At 39.2% G+C, this 21,222-nt stretch overlaps 1 protein-coding gene across 1 annotated transcript in view; it reads right to left on the reverse strand.

Annotated features, from left to right (window-relative positions):
* myo18aa (myosin XVIIIAa) overlaps positions 1-21,222 on the reverse strand; it is a 54,599-nt gene that overhangs the window by 4,158 nt on the left and 29,219 nt on the right. The window contains exons 20-38 of the mRNA XM_046411326.1: positions 20,183-20,311; positions 15,414-15,557; positions 15,153-15,242; positions 14,918-15,037; positions 14,697-14,814; positions 13,334-13,461; positions 13,004-13,158; positions 12,104-12,227; positions 11,777-11,977; positions 11,351-11,461; positions 10,654-10,758; positions 10,333-10,479; positions 10,037-10,150; positions 8,952-9,068; positions 8,364-8,447; positions 5,464-5,601; positions 3,605-3,790; positions 3,369-3,508; positions 2,723-2,767 (exon numbers count right to left, since the gene is read on the reverse strand). Coding sequence (XP_046267282.1) covers positions 2,723-2,767; positions 3,369-3,508; positions 3,605-3,790; positions 5,464-5,601; positions 8,364-8,447; positions 8,952-9,068; positions 10,037-10,150; positions 10,333-10,479; positions 10,654-10,758; positions 11,351-11,461; positions 11,777-11,977; positions 12,104-12,227; positions 13,004-13,158; positions 13,334-13,461; positions 14,697-14,814; positions 14,918-15,037; positions 15,153-15,242; positions 15,414-15,557; positions 20,183-20,311 — 2,396 coding nt within the window. The remainder of the gene's footprint in view (positions 1-2,722; positions 2,768-3,368; positions 3,509-3,604; positions 3,791-5,463; positions 5,602-8,363; positions 8,448-8,951; positions 9,069-10,036; positions 10,151-10,332; positions 10,480-10,653; positions 10,759-11,350; positions 11,462-11,776; positions 11,978-12,103; positions 12,228-13,003; positions 13,159-13,333; positions 13,462-14,696; positions 14,815-14,917; positions 15,038-15,152; positions 15,243-15,413; positions 15,558-20,182; positions 20,312-21,222) is intronic.

Here is a 21,222-nt window from a genome sequence, read left to right on the forward strand (position 1 = left end):
AGACTAAATGGTCTGATTATATTATTTTGCACAGGAAAACCTGTTCATTCCAAACGTTGAGAGGTGCTTCATGAGGCAGCAAGCGAAAATTGTGAGTCCAAGTTCAGCCATTACATGTCATCCTTTTATTTTCCACTCCCTCTCTTCTCTACAGATAATAGCTTCATTAATACTAGAAAGTTGATTACACGTGCTGCCCATTTGTCATCCCTGTGATACTTTGACTCTTTAACATGATATATTACACAACAAAATACTGAAACCAGCCCACAGCAAAATTATCTCCCTCTTCCCCCTGTCTCTAACACTCACACATACACACACACACACACACACACACACACACACGTGAAATAGAAGGTGGCTTACAATTGAGTGCTGTGCAAATGGTGTCACAAACAATTTGTCCTTGGCCCCACACTACCAGCTAACCAGTCCTGAGGCTCGTAGATACAAACAAGCCCCGAGAATTTAGAAGTGAACATTAATAGCTTCTGACAATTGGCCTGCACTGGTTGTAAATCTTTGTCACAAATACTTAAACTCAGCATCAAATCTCGTATGGCTTGGTTTTATCAGTTTAGCACTTGTGGTACCAACACCGTATTTTTTCTGGTATTGGCTAATTATATATTGACAAATAAAAGCATAGGGCATCCACTTCTGTTGTTTTTTTTTTTTTTTAAACATAATCTGTGCACTTCACAATTTGTGATGTTGATCTTTATGATGTGATTTACTCATACTCATGGATGATTTTCACCTTGTTCTGGATGTGAAATGTTTAATTCTCAGTCAGTCCACTGACAGGAGCATTTACATAGTTTGCATTGCACAAATTAAATGCAACCACTACAGCTAGATATAGCCTGTTGCAGTCTGCAGGGAAGCTGAGCTTGAAAAACAGTAGATTAACTTATAATATAGTTCCTGTAACCTATGTTTTGAAGCACTGAGTACAAAACCATTGAATCATAATTTAAATCATTTGAAAATCCACTTTTGTAATTCCAGGAAAAATTATGTCATCCATTATTGTTCATCAGTGCTGCTAACGCAATAATGTTGAAGGACAGAAAATGCAATTGTACAAAAAGAAAGGCAGACCACTGATACACACAAGTGGTCTGATGAAAAATGGATAACCAAAAGAAACACGATAAGGAGAGTGAGTCCATGTCTCTTTGAAGACGCAATCAGAGGTTAAAACGGGAAATTATGGATGGATATACAAACTGAGTACTGCATTTCCTTCATACGCTCTGATGAAGGTCTAAATTATCTAACATGCCACAACAGTTCCTTTCACCGTACAAAGACAGGAGGAAAATGGGATTCAGTCAGTCAAAAGAAAATATTTAACATTCACAATCAGTGACTACACATTTTAAAAGCATGACAAGGTGAACATTTGTATTTATAGTTTAATGTTCCACAACGCTATGTAATGAGATTGGATTAGTGGAGTATTTGCATGCATGGAAATCAACAGCTGAGCTTTGAGAGAAAACATTTAATTAGTGCACTGTGGCATCACTTTCCACTTGCTGACTGTGCAGACGTGGATGTGCAGTCACACCGTGCAGTCATTTCGCAGTCACAAGCAATGCTCACACAGTCGTGCTTAAGATCTTCCAGAGCACATGGAAGTTATTCCCACCATGGCAAGTTTGTGCAAAGGGAACAACACAGATCATCTTTTTCATGCCATTCTTACTTACTGATAGCCTACGTGTTTGTGGTGTTTATCATTACATTAGTTTGTTTTCAGATTGTCATAATTTCAACTTTGGGAGCAAGTCAGAAATATTCACAGTCCCAATTTCCTCATTTTCATCATCTATAAACCAAAGGAAGATCGAAAAATAACAACATATGGAGGTAATAGTGAGATGAAAGATGAAAACAATGAGGAAATGAATTTAATTTGCAAACAACTAATATTGTAAATTTGCTTTCACATAGATGTATCCTCAAGTAAAAATGTAGTGTATGATCTGCAGTGTATTCTCCACACAAACTCAGCGAGGTATGAACTAGCTGTATGTGCTTTGAAAAAGCCATAGAGGAACAGAAGACACGTAAAAATCAGTGCAGTTGAGTGCAGAGAACAGCTTTAACCCAAGATCCAAACAAATGCGTGATGAAGGCGTCTAATGATGCAGCACATTTAGAAAAGAATGGTGTTTGATACGAAAATACTCATGGAGACAAAGATGCAGTATTACCGCAGGTCTGTAACATTGCGCTGTTTGTTATTTGGGTCATATTCTTCAAAGTGGTGAGACTGGCTTCAAGGAGAATGCCGGTGTCAATTAGAGTTGTAGTCTGTTTACCATTCTCGTTTACATTTCCGCTAACATTCTGCAAGGTATCCTGTGTGCCATCAGATCTTTCAAATAACTTTCTGTTGTTCTTAAAGTAGAAAAACAAGCCTTGAAATCTCCAACTGTGTACAGACACCTGCAGACACGTGGCACAACATAAAATGAAACTAAATGAAACACCAGCGCCATTCTTTAAGCACAGCTTTTATCAGACATGTCTACCACAGAGACAGCTTTCCATTCTATTTAAAATTACTGCTCCTCACAGTCTTATTGTGAACAACCTAAACTGAAAGGCTAAGGAATACTGCATGATTGTCTCCTCTGGTTGAAATATGTGAGAAAAAACAAACAACCATAATGAGAAAAACAAAGGATGCATTTTCCATTCTCACGTTTTGTTCTTTCTTTTCTGATATTTTGTCACCATGTCTTGCAAACTGCCCAAAGTGCGGAGTGTACCAAAAGGGAAACAAGGAAAAGAGAAACAGAGAAGGTGAGATACACGAACAACAGTGTGAACAGAGGACAGGATAAGATAACAGCAAATAAATAGTTTTAAACAACTATCTATTGTAAAGCATTGACTCAGTAAATCAACCTCATTCTCAAAGCTGGTGTGTGTAATGTATTTTTTTTAGAGGTCTGTATAAAGTTGGTGTTTACCTCAGTGAGCTCAGAGCTAGCATGACCCTCAAACCCTCAAAGGAGTAACCAAACTGGAAAAACCGTCACCAACAATCAGAGGTGAACCAAATTATACCAAGTGAGAAGTATTTGGGGAACAAAACGTAATATGACTCGCAGAGTACAAAACATTTACTCTGGAGGAATATGTGGGGGATACAGAACCAAAAGATACAAGTTGTGATTGACAGGCTACTAAAAAAGCAGTTCTTATTCGATAAGTTTCTTGCTGCTTGCAAAGATACCTTGCTTTGGAACTCAGGCCTCTAGCTATAGAATGTTATCCCCAGTTGTACCAAGCACACATTACTGTGAAGCAAAGGCACCTGTATCTATGTTAGAAGACTACTGTACCTGTTGATTAAGTCGTCATTGTCATCACTCTCAATCTCGTCCTCTATGGCAGCCTGCAGGTCACCTATCCTCTTGAAGGCCAGCTTAAGGTCCACTTGTAAGCTCTGATTTGCCGCCTCTAAGCTCTCAATGTCCATTTCCTGGTGAATGGATCACAGCACAGAAGAAGCATGTTTACCTCCTCCAGTGTTAACACCAGTGAATCATATCAAGTCTCCCAGCACCCAAAGCCTCACCAACTCGTGCTTCTTGCGGCTCGCCTCGGCCTCCTTCTTGGATAGCTCGGCCATTTCTTCTTTCATGTCCCTTATCTGCCTCTGCATTCGCTTATTCTGTTCCTTCTCCCTGTTTTCTGCAGCAATGCGTTGGTTTCTCTCCTCTGTCATCTTTTCAAGGTTTTCCTTCAGACGACCCACCAGGCTCTGGGTAGGATTGGAGCGGAAAAAGAGTGAACTTGTTCGTACAAAGGTCACATGTGGACAAGTGAATAACTCAACAGTCTGATTTGCTATTAACTCTTACACGTTTGTTCTTATCCCACCATACGTGGTTTCTGTTTTTTGGGCAGCATTAAAATCTGAGCAGTAAATTTTCAATTTCTTCTTAATTTTGATTAATTTTTCTTAGCAGCTTGTCTGCATGTTCTGAGAATATATTGTACATATGTTGTAAACTATCACTAGCTCATGCAAGAACAAGGTATTATTAGCCTAACCCACTTTTATTTTTTCTGTGAGGTTTGCGCATACAACAAATAGTTAAATTCACCAAACTCTTTCCTGACGAAACTGTTGAAAATCATTCATTTCAGCCCAGTGAGAGCTGTCTGCTGGTGCCCCTAAAATCACAGTATATTGCGGTCCATTTGTGGCTACATTTCATTCACTAAATGTCGCAAATAATAAAAAAGAAGAGCTCAGTGCCATCATGTCTTGCTGTCTGAAATCAGCAGCAAAAACGTACACGTTTAGCAATGTCAGTAGTCACATTAGAGGACCTGAAATAATTAGAAAAAAAATATTAGCTGTGACAACATGTCATCAAAGCAGCGATGTACTGAAAAGGGGAAGTGGTTCAAGCTGAGATTAGACGCTAAAAAGCGGCCCATGCAGTCCATGACTAAAATGAAAGGCAGTCAAGGTGATGTGACAGTCAGAGATATTAGACAAGATGATATTATAGTCCACAGTTATGATATTACAGTGTCGGTGCAAAAGAGGATATAGAAGCCGGACCGAGACCTGCTTAAAGAACCCGAGGAGAAATTTCCTAAACCTGAACCATATCCTGAACTATGTAAGTTGCAGGAAAAAAAATCATAAAATCCCAAAACAATGATGATATTGTAGTCTCTGTTTTGACCTAAATTGAAGGATCATATATAAACTATAAATTCATTCAGATTAAAGCATTATGAGGAGCATTGTTTCAGGTGAAATAGTTATCTGTAGAATTTCAGCAACAGAGCTGGACCGCAATGAACCTCATTCATACCAAAGGAAAATTTTGAGTATGAAAAAACTGGTAAATGCTATAAATTCTATTTATTCTTCCATGCCTCTTAAGAACAAAAAGCTTCTACAAGTGGGTCTTGCATGCGACCCATTAGCTTTCATTTTACAAGTTTATAATGTTCACAACTACACCCAAAACAATAAAACCTCCTATGAATTCAAGCTAGTGAAGGCAGAATGTTTGGACTTGCATTTTATAATAATAATATGATATAATAATTAAAAAAATAATTTTGCACACTCCATTAAGTTGCATTCATTTTAGAAATAGAAAGAAATTGGCTTTTTGTGTTCAAATTACTGCCTCAACCTTTAAAACATGTAAAATATAGAGGTTTTGAATATGGTACTTTTTTCAATTATGAATTCAAATGTATTTATTCCATTATGTATGCTTTTCTCAAGATTTATCAATGATATGGAGCTATGCAAGGTAGACCATGACCTTGCTTTTAATCATCTCTACCTCCTGATAATTTCCCCCTGAAATAAAATTAAATGTCAGATTTGCATAATTAATATAGTATAATTTGCAATTATACGTTCACAAAGCACATCTTTTACATTTAGGATTATCTCACCTCCAAGCGCTTGATTTGTGTCCTTTCATACTCCAGTTTGGTCTCTATCTCACGGATCTTGGCCTCCTGACGGCACACAAGAGACTTTTCCACCATGGACTGTTCTTGGAACTCTAGCTGATTCTGCAGCGAATGGAGCTGGAAAAGGGACACACACATACATACATACATATACATAAACGCTAAATACACACAATCACTCCGTGAGTAGCAGCACACCTCGTTCTTGACCTCTGCTTTTCCATTTCCTCTCAAGTGAGGACTATTAAATTTCAGAGAAGGTGCTGATGTTATGTGCATGTATTAAAACTAAATGAATGTTTAACTAAATTAATTTTTTTCATCCGTTTTGTATACATTTAATCCATCTAGCTACATGTAAATATTCTGCATCCAGCCTGAGTAATAAGCTCTAGATATGCCCCCAGTCTGCCATAAATGGTCAGAAGAAGAGCTTGTGGTTCAGGCTGACTAACAGAGTCACAGGAATTTCACAGGCTTCGGGAAAGAGCCGAACTTCATGCAAAGCACGTTTGTTCCATCCGAATCACTTTCTCATGACTGATAAAAGGAACAAAGATACGTCACAGGAAAACCGGCCCATAGGGCGGCATGGCCCCTAATGAGGGACTTTGCATCTGATACAAGGAGGATTTGGAGTTCTCCTTTGATATTACTAAAGGAGGCAGACTTCCCTCCTACTGAGGATGAGATAACCACTTCAAGGTCAGCTGCTTTTGATGGCTATCACTGCGTTCTCTGGCAGGTTTTAACAATGCCTTACAGCCTGCGATGCGTCTCTAGTAAAGCCAAAAATATTCTGATGGGTGGGCCTTGGATATATTGAGTGTACAAAAGATTTGGCATGCGTATAGCTTAATCTAATACGAAAGAGGGTGTGCTGATAGAGTGTGGCGAGGACTCATTTCCGCCCTTTATTGAAATTATATTTTAAATGCATTCTGTTTAAAACAGATTTGGTTTTATTTGTTCAGTCTTCTGCACAACAACGCTTAAAGCAAAGTCCAGTTACTCTAAGCCTGAGCATGTATAATGTGCATGCAAATACACACCAAGGATTGCCTAGCTAAATTCAGCTTTAACAGCCTAGAGTAATTTCATTTCGCAAACAAATGCATCAACAAATTAAATGGGCTTGCATTAATTCATGACACACATGACATGTTAGAGGTTATCCTCTAAACAAATAGTGCTCCACCAGAAAAACACCACCATTATAAAAGCACTATAACATAGGCCTAAATCAGACACATTAACCTTTACACCACATGAATCCACATTTATGTTGAGCCACAATCATTCAGCTGACAACCTAAGCACAATTTCAAGGAACTAAACTAACCAGGCTAAATTAGACATGGACTGTAGCTCCAGGTATATCAGAGATGTTAAGTCAGTGAGCTTAATCAGTTGCACAATATGCTGATGTCAACGTCAAAGTTAACTTCTCCCAATGTCCACACTGCACAGCTGAGGTTGATGGGCATTTTGCAGGCATATGCTGTGGTTCTAAATCAAAATATTGCACAAATTAAAGTTTTGACCTGATAATGGTGCTAGATGAAATGTTTAGGGATCGATTGTTAAAAGTTCATCCTGAGGGAAATGTGTATATCATGGCAAACCTGCTAATGATTGTTGGAGACATTTCACTCTGAAACACATATGGCAACCTCCTAGTGGCACCAGAGGAAAAGTCACCAAACTCAAAAGTATTCATCCTCTGGGGATCATGGATGTTTGTACAAAATTTCAGAATTTACTAGCTGATGTTTCTCTCTAGACTGAAGTAGGTTACTTTCCATAGCAACAACAATAAGTCCTCACCTTGTGCAACGTATTAAAAGCACATAGCTGTAGCCATTACTCAAGCCAGAGCTTAATAACTTCAGAGCACAGTGCAGAAGAGCTGCTTTTATGATAAGAGATAGACTTGTTACAAACGGTTGAGAGTCTGGGGCATAACATCTATAACATTAGAAATAATGTACAGAGTGAAAATGTATCAAGATCATAGTTTTTTGTCACACTGTACACTTCTACCTTTAAGTAAAAGCTCCAAAAAAAAAACCTTAGGCTTCAGACCATGCATGCATGTTCTTTTCATTGACAAATAATGTTTTATGAACGGTTGCATGAAATATTCTGGTGTTGGTAACATCTAACAATCATTTCAACATGGAAGTGTAGTGTGTGCCTGCAAATGAACAAGGCAATCATCAAATACAAATGTGAAGATCAGGATCAGGAGTTTGGCATTTCAAATGAGACTACACTGTGAACATCTTGTTCATGTGTGACTGTAAAATGGCATCTCCACTGCTTTTCAATTAAATTGGAATAACTATAGCTCATGTTATTTCCAATTATCACATTGTATCACTTGAGTATTTAAATTATTTCATGAACAAACAAATCATGTCATGTGACATGTTTTTCATACTATTTTCCAACTGCCACCTTTCATTTCAATTAGAATTTTCCAATACTTAAGAATAAAATGAGGCATTGGCATTGAAATGACAAACAAAACCACAATTGAGATAAACTGTCAAGACAGGAACTGCTGCATTAAGCTGAGAGATAATCGTTGAAAGGACCAGAATGAATGTTCTGATCTAATTGGTTAAACCATGGAAACAAGCTGCTGACTTTATGACCTTCCTTTAAATATGAGTGCTTAGAGGCAAAAGAACAATTTCTCCCCTTACCTCTAAATCTTTGCTGATTCCTGCTATTTAAATGCAAATTGCATTGCAATTTTGAGAGGAAAGCTGCCACAGAAACGAAGCTTTTTTTGATCCCAATAATCAGAGAAACTGTGTGAAAAGCTGAGGTCTAATCAGAGAAGTGTTGAGGCAGTCGACAGGTTATTATACCTTTTCTTGGATCTCCTGCTTCTCCTTTGTGGCCTCTTCCAGCTGGGCCTGCAGGTCACTGATCTGGCTCAAGTCCCTGGCAGACTAGGGCACACACACACACACACACACACACACACACACACACACACAAAGTAAATAGTCAGAGAATCAGGATATGTGTATGTGAGTGTGGAAGTATGTTTCAGTTATCTGAAATGGTTAATAAACATAATACATGCACGCCAATTAATTTGTCATGTGATCTGCTGCAGAACAGATTGCATCTCCCTGACTGCAGAGCCCACACTGTGTTTAGAGGGAACATGTCCTCCAAACCTCAAAGACACTTATTTAAACATGCAGAAAAGAACAGAGTGTTGACTGCACTGTTAAAAATGATATCCCACAGTGTTTTAAACTAAATACAATGAAACAAATACAGATAATAAGAGGAATTATTTTTTTGGTCTGTGTCATGGTCCATTTCATTGCTGTTGTACCCCTGGATACTTTCCTGCATAGACAAGTAGGTGTAACCATCGATAACAGAGGGATTGTTAGTATTTCCAAGGCTTTCAAACTGCTCGTCGAGTTAGGTTGAGTTACCTGGGAAACTGCAGCTTTGTGTTTCTTCATAAGCTCATTCATGTCCTCCTGATCCTCCTCCATACGAGACTGCAGGTCATTCTTCTCTCTCTGCAGACGGCTGACCTGCTCCTCCAACTGAAGCATTAAGAGAGAGAAGGAAACACACGTACTTAAGTATAGAATGACAGGATTTATTCATGAGCTGTTGAATATGATAAATGGTCATTAGCTGGCCGGGCCGTGGCAGTCCTGGAATCTCATCTAATGGCGATGAAATCTGGATGGAGGTTCTGGCTGGAGGATGAGACCAATTGGAGATAATCAATTGGCTCATTTAGGCAGGGAAAAGAGCAGCCAGTGCAGCATACTGGTGATGTCCTATTTAGAGTTCATCCTCTGTGTTCAGGGGGAGAGACTCGGCCCTCAATATGCATCCTCTAATCTGAGACATTTACAAGACCTTCCCCTGCCATAAATGCAGCAATTAACAAGCAAAGCAAAGGCACACAGCACTCTCTGTGCAACCCCCAGAGACAAAAACATCCTCAGTCTACGAGTCTGAAATGCAGAGAGTACTCTCATGAGACAGCCATTAATGAGCAGATGGAAGAAAAAAAAGCATTCGCCAAGCTTATTTTTTCCATTAAAGAAAATGTCAAAATCAGATATATGCTAAAATGTATTTATTATTTTAAAATCCCACCATGGGTTGTTGATGTGTGCATATTAATTTTAGAGCCCTGCTGCATTTTGAAGAGGGCAAATTTGATAGGATGACTTCATTAAGTTTGTTGTTTTGGGTTTCATTTGTGCATCAAAAAAAGGGTATGGAAAAATGTACACAATTTCTCTTTAAGCAAAAATCAGTTTCTGCATTGAGATGAAAAAGCAGTAGGTATATTTTATTATCTATAAATATGTATTTATATGTAATATTTTTTCGATATGTGTGTGTGTAGTATGAAGGGGCTGCAACTTAGATTTTATTGTGCAATCCTGCATTGCAACACGACAATAAATATAATAATATAACCTTAATAATAATAACCTTGATGCATATGTTGCACCTTTTGGACACATAGCCAAAAGAGATCAAAACTCACCGACATCTTAGTCTTAACCACATCCTCCATTTGGATATGTAAGTCCTCTATTTCAATCTCCATGCTCTTTCGAACCTTCACTGCAGCTGCGCAAGTGAACTCTGATTCCTCCAGCTGTGAGAAACAGGTGGAAGAAAAAAATACCGGAGAGGAGGTGAGGGACAAACGTTAGTGGGCCAAGATCAAGACTACATCCTGGATATGCAGAGAAATTAAGATTAACAATCAGTGCATGATTTTTATGCTCTGAATTGAAAATGTGTTTTCTGTTGTATCACAGTTTCAGACCACCATACTTGATTTTTGAGCTGGGCGATCTCCCTCTTGCTGGGGGCGTTACTCTTCAGATGGTCCAGCATAATCTGTGCATCAGCCAGAAGGACTTTGGTTCTCTTCAGATCTTTCTTCAGCCTCTTCTCTGTCTCCACATCCCTTTGACTCACCTGAATGACAAAGCTGTGTTATTACACATACCCTATTTTTCTTTTCCCCTTCTAAAACCATGGCACCTCTCAAGACTCAAAAGCAGTTTATTCCCAATCAAAACAAGGGGCCCAGACTAAATTGCGCACACTCTACAGCACTGAAAGAGACCAGACACAGAGTGATGTAAGTACCTGGTCCTGGGTGTTCAGCAGTTTGGACTCCAGCTCTCTCCTGTCACGCAGCACTTTCTGCTTGTCTTCATACTCCTCCTCCAGCTGCACTTCCATCTGTTTCAGCTGCAGGACACATGAGCAGCATGTCAGGATGTAGCAACAGATGATCAGTGATAAACAAAGTCAGACATAACACAACATCCACCGTCCTGTTAGACATGGCTGCTATTGCGAACAAAGACACAGGGGTTCCCCCTGAGCAGATCTGCTACCCTCAGCATAGCTTTCAAAATATATTTTGTTATCAACTTCCACTTACAGTATAGATACAAATACAGACATTGGATTCTGATTTGTATTTGTTCATTATTAACATGCATGTATAGTGTTGGGTGTATGTAAGATTTTCAGCTGTCTTTGTGCTTGTTCTTCTTTCATGATAATATGTGACTGGAGGGCTATTTGTTACCTTTCTTCTGATGACTACAGGATATTTGTATACCACACGGGACCCCGAAAACCACCAAGAACTTGAAATAAGAAACTGGAGAACTTTTGGGCGATGCGTGAAGTCTATTGAACTTCAACACATTTGTGAATACTAATGTTTGTCTCTCAGTGCTGCTTTGACCTGATTAAATGGTAGTCCAAGATAGAGAAACTATATATGACGAAACTTTGCTGAAATGTAAGAGTGAAAATGAACAGAACCCACCTTTTTACTACAGGAACGCCTGATCTCGTCGACCTCTTCATCCTTACTCTCAATCTCTTTAGAGTGGGTCTGCCTCTGCCTCTCCATCTCCATCTCAAGCCGCAACTTGGCCTGTGTACATGATAATGACATGCATATAATGAAGCATAAAATAAAGGCACAAATCAAGCAAGAATCTTCAGTTTTCTTCCAAAATGAGATATCTACCATCTGTCAAAAATGAGAGACAGAGCTGTCTAAAAATTATTTCTTAAACAAAATGTTCATACATTATGGTACTTTTGAAGGATATTATGGTAGAAAAACCTTTTCGTCTCGTCTGGGACTTACACAATTATAGAATTTAGAGTTTAAAACACTGTAACGCCTGACAGAAGCAGATTTTTCCATACTGGCATGAAATACCGAATCTGCACCACCCTGTACCTGCTCCAGCATCTGGATGGTTCCTGCCTGTTCGTCCAATTCCTCCTCCTGGTCTTTCACCTTGACTTCCAGGTCGCGAAGCTGCTTCTTGACCTTGGCCAGTGAGGCTTCATCCTTAGACTCCTGGGAGGACAGATCCTGTAGCTCTGCCTCCAGCTGCTGCACCTTCATATTTGCAGCGCACAATTCAATGTCCTTGTCCTGTAGGTGGAATAGAGACACAGTGAAGCACACATCTGGACCAGCCCAGTTATGTCAGGCAGAGAGGAGGGAGATCAGACATGTGGTCCTTGAGAGAGGACATCAGAGTACATCTGAGTAGCTTACCTGCCGCTGCTGGCGGAGGTTAAACATCTCACCAGTCAATAAGTCTTTCTCTCGAACCAGCTTCTCCCTCTGGCTCCTTTCTCTTTGTACCTCAGCCTGAGCCTGGTTCTGTTCCAAGTCAAATCTGGAACGCACACAAATACACACACACACACATGGATACACAACCAAAATGTTGGTTGTACACAAGACTATGGTTTCATAGTACTGAGCTGTTGAGAAGGTTGAAGGCTACAGCAGATGTAGTGGATAAACCTGGTACAATAAGTCCTTTGTCAACATACAGTAAATTGTCCTGGTTTTGAGAAGTGACACAAAGCAGTTGTGTATGAACATAATGAAATACTGAGCCAGCTGATTCCTGTTACTTCAGAGCTTTTGAGCTCAGAAGGCCGTCCTCAACACAGAGCCCAGCATCCGTTCAGCATTACCTTTGTGTCAGCCTCCACTTTTATCCCTTTCCATTAGCCATCAACTTACAATTGGGTTGTAATAATGTGCAAAATGTTTTCTTCAATTGTCTAGGGCAGGAACACTTATGGTTAGTGAACTTAACAGCTAAGTGTTTCATGCTGTCAGCTCGCTGTAATTCCCTGTTTTTCTCTCTGAAGCGCAGCCGAAAATAATTTCACCCACAGAGCATCTTCAATTAGCCACAAGGGAGAGATCACATTCTGCCACAACGATAGCTTCTCAAGTGCTTAAAGTCTGAATCATTTTCTCAGCTAATGCAATTCCACAGATTACGGAACATTTCAGTAACTATTCAAATTAAAGAAAATGTTAGTGTTCTACCGTGGGTCAGTGTCTGTGCCTGGCCTGGCAAGGAGCAGTATTTCTCTGTAATGTGTGTACATAAGAGAGAAGAACAGACAAACAGAAAAAGAAACTGAAACTGACTTCCTCTGTTTCTTCTCCAGATCATGGTTGCGGCTCTGTAGGCCCTCCAGGTGTAGTTTGGTGTCTTGCAGCTCTGCTGTCAGTTTCTGGCACTTTTTCTTCAGCTGCTGAACAGAGCGCTGCATATCCTCATTATCTGTCTGCAAATCAGCCAGCTGCACGGTGCACACACATACACACACAAACACATGGAAACATCATTATTATTCTTTTATTATGTATATGTGTATAATTATCATTATATTTCTATAACAACTAGTCACAAGTAACACAACAAACATTAAAAGCTTGATTTGTTCAGTCATTTAATATCATAAAAAAGTTTCTTGCCTTTCGCTCAAGATGTCTTTTGCCCTGCTGCTCCGTCTCCAGTTTGTCGTCAAACTCTTGCTGGAGTTTCTTTTTGGTGAAGTCCATTTCACGAATGGCTCGATTGTATTTTATCCGCCACTCACCTCCTAAAGGATAAGGTGTAGAAATCAGAAATGTCTGTGTGACATTTGGGTGTCTCCTGCCTTTAATGCAGGCCTAGCAGGGTTTACAGATGAAAAGGCTCAAAAGCTCAGAAATGATTGATATTGTGGAGAAAGGAGTGCAGTGCACTGGCTGTGATGATTATCTCAGTCCAGAGCAGAAACAAACTAAACTTTCTGTAATTAAAACTTCTTTCATAAAATCACGACCTTATAAGGTCAAAAGACTCAACAGGAAACTGCAAAGCAGTCCCTGTGTCTCAACTCTAATCTTGAATAAACCTGAGGTAAGAATTCAGAGCACACCACAATAGTAGTTAGAGACGGGCATGTCTAAGTGGCACTTTCCGCAGTTCTTAGCCGACCCTAATTCTGGAGCTGTCAGAGGCTATCAGAACTATAACAGTGGCCAAGCAGACATTCGGGTTCAGGTTCATTTTCAAGCCTTATCATTTTAGAGGCTGTCCATTTCTCCTTCACACGGCAACACCGTCTCCTCCATCAGTGCTGCTCATTAGCATATATATAGCATAATGACAACTTGCAGGGCCACCGGCTCTGATCCCAACGATTATTTTCTCATTCATCTAAGAATTCTGATATGCTCTGTAATGGCTTGTCTGCTGAGGTGGGTTGAAAGAGGGGGTGGGAGAAAAGAAAAAAAAAAAGTCTCACGGACAATATGCTCTCAGCGGGAGCTCTCTTACCCAGCAGGTGGAGACCAATCAGCAGCAGGCATTAGTTGTATGCCTCGGAGGGAACATCTTAATCCCCTTGCAGCAAATCCCAAATTTTGAAAATATACTTACTAATAGCATTATGAAAGAAGTCTCACTGCCATGTCTCCTGCTGAAACAGTTGAACAAAGCCACTAATTCCCGCAGCTACAATTAGTCTAAGAGAGATTTTTCAAACTGTGCACATAATGCTGGTATGAGCTGTTCAGCAAATTATGCTTCTGACCTGAGCTGACATGCCCATTAGGCAGGCGAAGGCAAGCTGTCGCCAGTGTCACAAAGACTACAATTAATTAAGGAATTGAAAACAAATGTTTAAAAACACTGATGGCCAAGATTGAGATTCCATAGAGAAGGAGAAGTCACTGCATGTCCTCAAATTTTATTCTTCCTCAAATATTGGCCTTAGAATTAAATATATGGATGGCTGACAGTCTCTGGTGCCTGTGGTGTCAACCCTAAGCAGTTTCTAATTCAACTAACCAGCATCATCTTCATCATCGTCCATCTCCCCGTTGAGCTCTGATGTTTTCATGAGCCGAGCTTCCATCACCTCCATTTCCTGTGATTCTAACTGCTTCTTCATGGCATCAAACTTAGCCTGTGTGCACATTCAATCAAAGAAGAGCCTGTCAGACACTCATATCTGAATTTTTGAAATATTATGTTTTCCAGTGTGTCTTAATATCAGTGTGTATATGTGCCTGTAAATCCTTCAAGTCCTTCTCCAGGCGGAGTCTCTCTGATGTTTCGGTTTCCAGCAACTGGGATGCTGACTCACTAGTGCTTCTCTCATCAGCTAGTTCTGCCAACAAGTCTGCAATCTGGACACAAACACACACACACAGTCACACAGGGTGTAACACAAAAATTATAATCAAATCTTTAATCGAAAAAACATCATCAAACACCATCCTCCCAGCATGCAAAGGGACCCACCCTGCTCTCCAGTCCATCCGTGTTCAGTCTTAGCTCATTTCGCTCTTTCTCCACCTTCTCAAGCTTCAGTTTCTGCTGCTGTATTTCCTCCTGGAGTAGAGAACATAGCTTTATAGGTTACAGGTAATATTACAGGTAAAACTGTGACATATTAATATTATAAGCAGTATTAATAAATAAAAGCAGAAAGTTCAGAGCTGCAGTGGCAGGTTTTGGAGGAATCTATAAAGTTGGGTGCATCAGACAGAAAGGTCTGCTCACGTCTTTGCTTCGCATCTGCTCCTCAGTGAGCTGGACCTTAATGAGGGGCTGGACTGTGGTGAAGAGCTTCCACCATGGCCAGCCCTTCACACCGCGGTTCTTCTTGATGTTTTTCTGGATGCAACGGATTGCTAGATCCTGAATCTAAACATAAATACAAAGAAGGGTGTTCACTAAAGGGGAACAAGTGTTTGTTGTAGTGTTCACACACAGAGATACACATTATTGAGCAAGTGAAATATTAATGTAAGTACTTGTGAGAGTATCTATAAATTGATTGTACAATACAAATAAATGCTTCATAGTCAACAGAGATAATAACAGCCTTACTGTAGCAATATCTGAGCATATGGTGTTAAATGCAATATATAGAAACACATGGTTCGTATGCAGTGTATGATAGAGAGGCAATGTCCAGAAGTCAGTCCCAGAAACAGTTCCAGAAAATTAGAAAAATCTTAATTACTCACTGGAATAAGTGCTTTACACAACTCATCTACTGCTACCATATCATCCACAGCACTGCTGAGAATATTTGAAAAACATTTCATTCCTCATTCTTGTGTTACATTGCCTGTGTATGGGCTAGCAGCTATCCCAGGACTTGCCAACCTCCTCTGGAGAGTTTCAGCAGAGTGTGTTCCAAGCCTGGAAGCTAATTTTTGATTAATTAAATCAAACATGTTGGCAGCTAATTCCAAGTATTACACATTTTCCATGCTGCTTATGCATGAGGCTCTCTAGCAGCAGCAGCAGATTATGGGCAAACCCAATTAGAACAACACAATTCTCAGCATCAGGTACATTTCACCCTGAAGGTACTCTCTATGACCAATTAGGATTTGTCACACAGTGAAAGCCTTTACATGGAGCAAAATGCAGCAAATCTCTGACAGAAGATTTAAACCGGTTTCACTTGTCATATTTAGTCTAAAAGGAATAGAAAACAAACGAAAAGATTTGCTAAATGAACACCGTGGATAAACATTTTGTATTCATAACACATTAAGAGGATGTGACAACTGTAAAACTGAGAGATGTGAATTAGCGTGGTGAGCCAATATCAAGGCAAAAACATGTTTCCTGTTCTCGCCCTCACAATTCCACATATACTGTGTGTTTGTGTATGCAAGCAGGTCTGTAAACATGAAGACATCTGAGTGCTGTGATGTATGACTGACTGATATAACTTTGAGCCCGCAACATAAAATAATGCCTTGCTAAAAAGGGATAGCAGCTCTGAATACATGTATGGCCAAGTCAGGAACCTTAATGTTCCACCAAGCCAGGCTAATATAATGAAAAATACTTTGAAAATACTTTTCAAAAACTATATGCTGTTACTTAGCATTGCTTTAAAAACACATCACCATGTTCACACTATACAAAGACATCACATCGATGCAGAGCGCATCCACATCTTAACAGTGAGAGGTATTCATGTGTCATCAATATGGAACTATGGGTCTGCATGTTTCAAATAAATGTGATATCCTTTAGAATCCCCTCTCTTATATCTTAAAATTCAGTGAGCACTGTTACAATGAAAGGAAAAGGATTCAAATGAATAGATACTGTCATACCAGGTTAAATCTTTATGCATACTGCTTAACACTGATTTCAATGTAAATAACAAAAAAGATATACATTTGTAGGGTACCTAAAGGACAAAACTCCCAATGCAATAAGTGCCTGTTGAGGCAAAATAACAGACTTTTAAAATGTCAGGTTGTCCCTTTGAGGAGACAGCTGAAAGGAGGGGGAGGGGAGGAGACAATAAAAATTGTGGTTTTTGTCATTTAATGTCACATGGGCTTGGCACAGTTTCACAAGGGTAACATGCCAGGAAATATCAATCAAGGGAACTTGTGACTTTCTGTCACATCCATATACATCAACCAGGAGGAGGCTTCAGCAGAACTCATCCGCACTGTTTCAGAGGCAAATTATCATCTACTGTAGCTGCTAAGACTGGATACTTCAAACAGTGCAAGAGGCAATGCAGCCCAATCAATTTTCACAAGGGGATAACAGGGTAACAGCAAGGGCGCAATTGGATGCTATTATATGATGATTATTCTAAGATTGAAAAGCAACATACTCGGCAAATCTTTTACATGGAGAAAAGGGGAGATGAAAATCACTCACTAATCCACCACAGCCCCGCTTCTCTTCCATGACTTTGGTGTCTGCTGATTGAATCAGGTGTAACATAAAAAGAATGAGATTCAGCGGGAAACAACGCCCTTCAGGCAATCATTGCCAGACAGAACTTTACTGCAAACTATACACGTAACAGTTGCTTAGTTATAAATCCAGCATACTGTACTTGTTTAAGCTGTAGCTGAAAAAAGAGGAAAGCAAGGTGAAGCAGACCAAATTGTCTGATTTCTGTACTGTTCTGTGCTTGTTCACATTTCAATCTGATGCCGCAGATACTGACTGAAATAATGTTAAAAGCTTTGTTTGGTGTTTTTGAGATTTTTAAGATTATGACTTGTCAAATCATTGCATTTTTGCAAAGACTGAGTTTGACAATGCATGCTTGGACTATTTCATTTCATCAAGCTGCAGTGAAGCAGAATGGGCCCTCGTGCTGTGTGTTTACACATAGCTCAGCCTGAATGGCTTTTTTATCCAACTATCTTATCAGTGATCTGTCATCCTCTGATATTATCAGACGTTATTTTAATTACACAGTGGAAATTACACAATTTATAAATTCATAAGGGGAAAACAGGATTTGGGGAATAATAATTTTAATTTTGCTATTAGTATTCACTTTTTTGGCGAGAGTTAGATGAGAAGATTGATGCCAATAAGGCTACAGTTAGCAGCCAGTTAGCTCAGCTCATAGACTGCAAACAGGGGTAAACAGCTTGCCCGGACCTGTCCAAAGGTAACAAAAAAAACCGCCTACCAACACTTCTAAAACTCACTACCTAACACAGTCTGTTTGTTTCATCCTAAGTGTAAAATCAAAACATAGTGGTTTCACAGGAAGTTATGTGCCAAACTACTTCTTGGCTCTGTGCAATCACTAGGCAGATTTTGTTGCCTAGGGACAGAGCCAGTCTAGCTGTCTCACCCTCCCTCTAGTCTGTGTGCTAACTTTATATAATCAGATGCTGGCAATAGTTTCTTATTTACCGTATACATACGGCAATGATATCAATCCTCACCTGACCACATATTATGGACATTTCAGAAAATTAGACAACCGGTCCTTGAAATGTATCTTAATTCATAATTCAATTTTGTTGAGATACCAGTGCTTTTAATTACCCCACTGGGGATAAATTAAGTTTTGTGAATTTTATTTATTATTTTTTGAGTTAAACTGTGTTTGTAGGTAATATGCACAGTTTAAATAAGCCTCTACACTCAAACACTGTCCAGGTGATAGACTTTATGGTGGCTCTCATCACATTCATGTTTGCATGGTACATTTTACCCTTCTAATCTAAAGTATAGAGCATAAGAGCAATAATATTAAGATAAAAAAAGATAAAATAGAAAATAAAAGAAATAAAGTCTTAGCTTTCTATTATACTGTAGATACGTTTGCAGAAGACGGGAGACATATGGAGGCAGAGGGGAAAAAAATGGCCTCCTTGCTAATGAATTTTGTAATTGTACAGCCGCTTAGCAATTTTGAATGGTTTTCTTTCAGTTGATTTTCTTCATGTTCAAGCAGATTATGGACCAAGCGCTTAGCCTGCTTCACTGCGTGAATAATGACCTTTGAACTTATCAGGAAAAATAAGCTGCCCTCTCTTGGATCCACATTTTCTACCATCATCCATTACTCAAACTCTAATAACTGAAGAGAGCTGGAAGTCCAGTAATATAAAAAGTCATACTGATTTACCTTTTTTTTTTCAAAGATGACAATTTAATAGTATTTTTTTTCACTGGTATATGATACCAGTGAAAAGAGATATTTACTTAGTAATAGCACATCACACTGCTGTAGAGCAGCAGTGTTGATTCTGTTTCTGCTGGTTCATCACTAGCCAGCCAAAGCCCATTCACTTAAATAGTAATCACAGCGAGGGAGAAGGACTGCAGGGCTCCATACATCACAAGAGGACATGTATGAGGTCCAGAGAGATGGACCCATCGCGGTGCTGGTAGAAAAATGAAAGACAGCTGGAGCAGATAAGAGCTTGAGTCAGCAGCACATTGGATGAGGCTGCATTAAAGGGGAGCAGCTTGATAAAATGCAACATAAATGGACGTGTCACTATCAAACATCCCCCTGGAGGGAGCTGATTGTATGGATTACAGTAAAGGATGAAGAGGGGAAGGGTGATGGATTTAAGGAACACATTTATAATTAGTTGAAGATTTACAGCAGAGCTGGTTAGATTTACCCCAAAGCAGAGCAAACTGGCAATAAAATTAGTTCTAAGCCAAGAACTCTCAACTCCCGGTGGACTCCTAGGCAACAAGGCCTCTGGAGCTCACATTCTTCACCTGTTTTATTAAAGAACAGCCCATCAAATAAAACTGACCTTGATACTTACTCTGACCGCCTTTGCAAGTATCACATTTATTTTTTGCATGTGTAATTTGCATCTTGCAACAAAATTAAGTGAATCTATTCCATTTTCTCTCATTTGAGTGAAGATTTTGATTTAATGTGTGACAGATAAATACTGTACATACTTAATGAATTTAGATGAACATATCCTTGGCATTTTGGGGGCTTGGACTAACTTTAACCTAAGACTAAGCCGTTTCTCTCTGTGTGAGGTCTTGCCTACCTTTCTCTTCTTGAAGGCTTGCCGTGCCAGGTAGCCCCTACAGGAAGCTTGGAACAGGGATAGATTTCGTTTGGTCTGTTCATCCCTCTGTTCCTCCAGCTTAGCCAAGGTGCCAGCTCTGAAGAACAACTAGAGCAACACAAAAACACACATATTATTAATAGTAAAGGATGCAAGAATTGAAAATGCAAGAAAACAAAATAAAAACGATACCAAAACTTGCCAGAAAACAAACAAAAACAATAAGCACCAAACAAACCAAAATACAAAATCAAACCTATACATCCAGATGCAAACACACAATATGTATCATCAACAGGCCTAACAACCTAAATAAGTAACAAGGCAAACAAATCAGTTAAATAAAATAATAAATGGTAATGTATCATCCTACTTCTTCTTAATTACCTTATTATATGGAAAACATTTACGGCTTATTAAGATAATATACAAATGTCAGTGTTTGTTTCTGACTGCTACCATTAGTGTTCTAGTTGTCTCTGTGACAGCAGTACTAATACCACTTGGAAATGTGAGACATGTACCATATGGAATGGCACTTAATGAGCTACAGGTTAATTGTATTCTAACTCTATTTATCTTATTTCCTGTTAACCATCTTTTATTTCTTCTGGTATATTTATCACTTGACAGTCTCACAAGTAATCTTTTGTTTCCCATCCCTTCTAAAAGCAGAGATCAATAAATTATATGAATGAAGGGAAGAGTTCATACCATAAGTTTCAACAAACTGGTCATACATCATAAGTTTCACGATCATGTAATGCTTATCTTAGCTAGGGGGAAATTAGATTTGGAGGTCTTACTTTCGTATGAAGCACAAGAGCAAAATAAAAACAGAACGGAGTTAAAAAGTAAATAAGTGCACCGAAGCAGCAAATCAATAAGAAACAGTGTAATCCACGGACAAGTGAGTCTAATCTAAGTGAGAAAGCTGTGATTAAGTTATTATCTCAGACAATCAGCCTTGTCTACATCTAATCTGGGCCAAAGGTAAAACACAGGTAAACAGCCAATAG

The sequence above is a fragment of the Scatophagus argus genome, chromosome 14 (assembly GCF_020382885.2).
Source record: "Scatophagus argus isolate fScaArg1 chromosome 14, fScaArg1.pri, whole genome shotgun sequence".
Classification (NCBI taxonomy): Eukaryota; Metazoa; Chordata; class Actinopteri; family Scatophagidae; genus Scatophagus; species Scatophagus argus.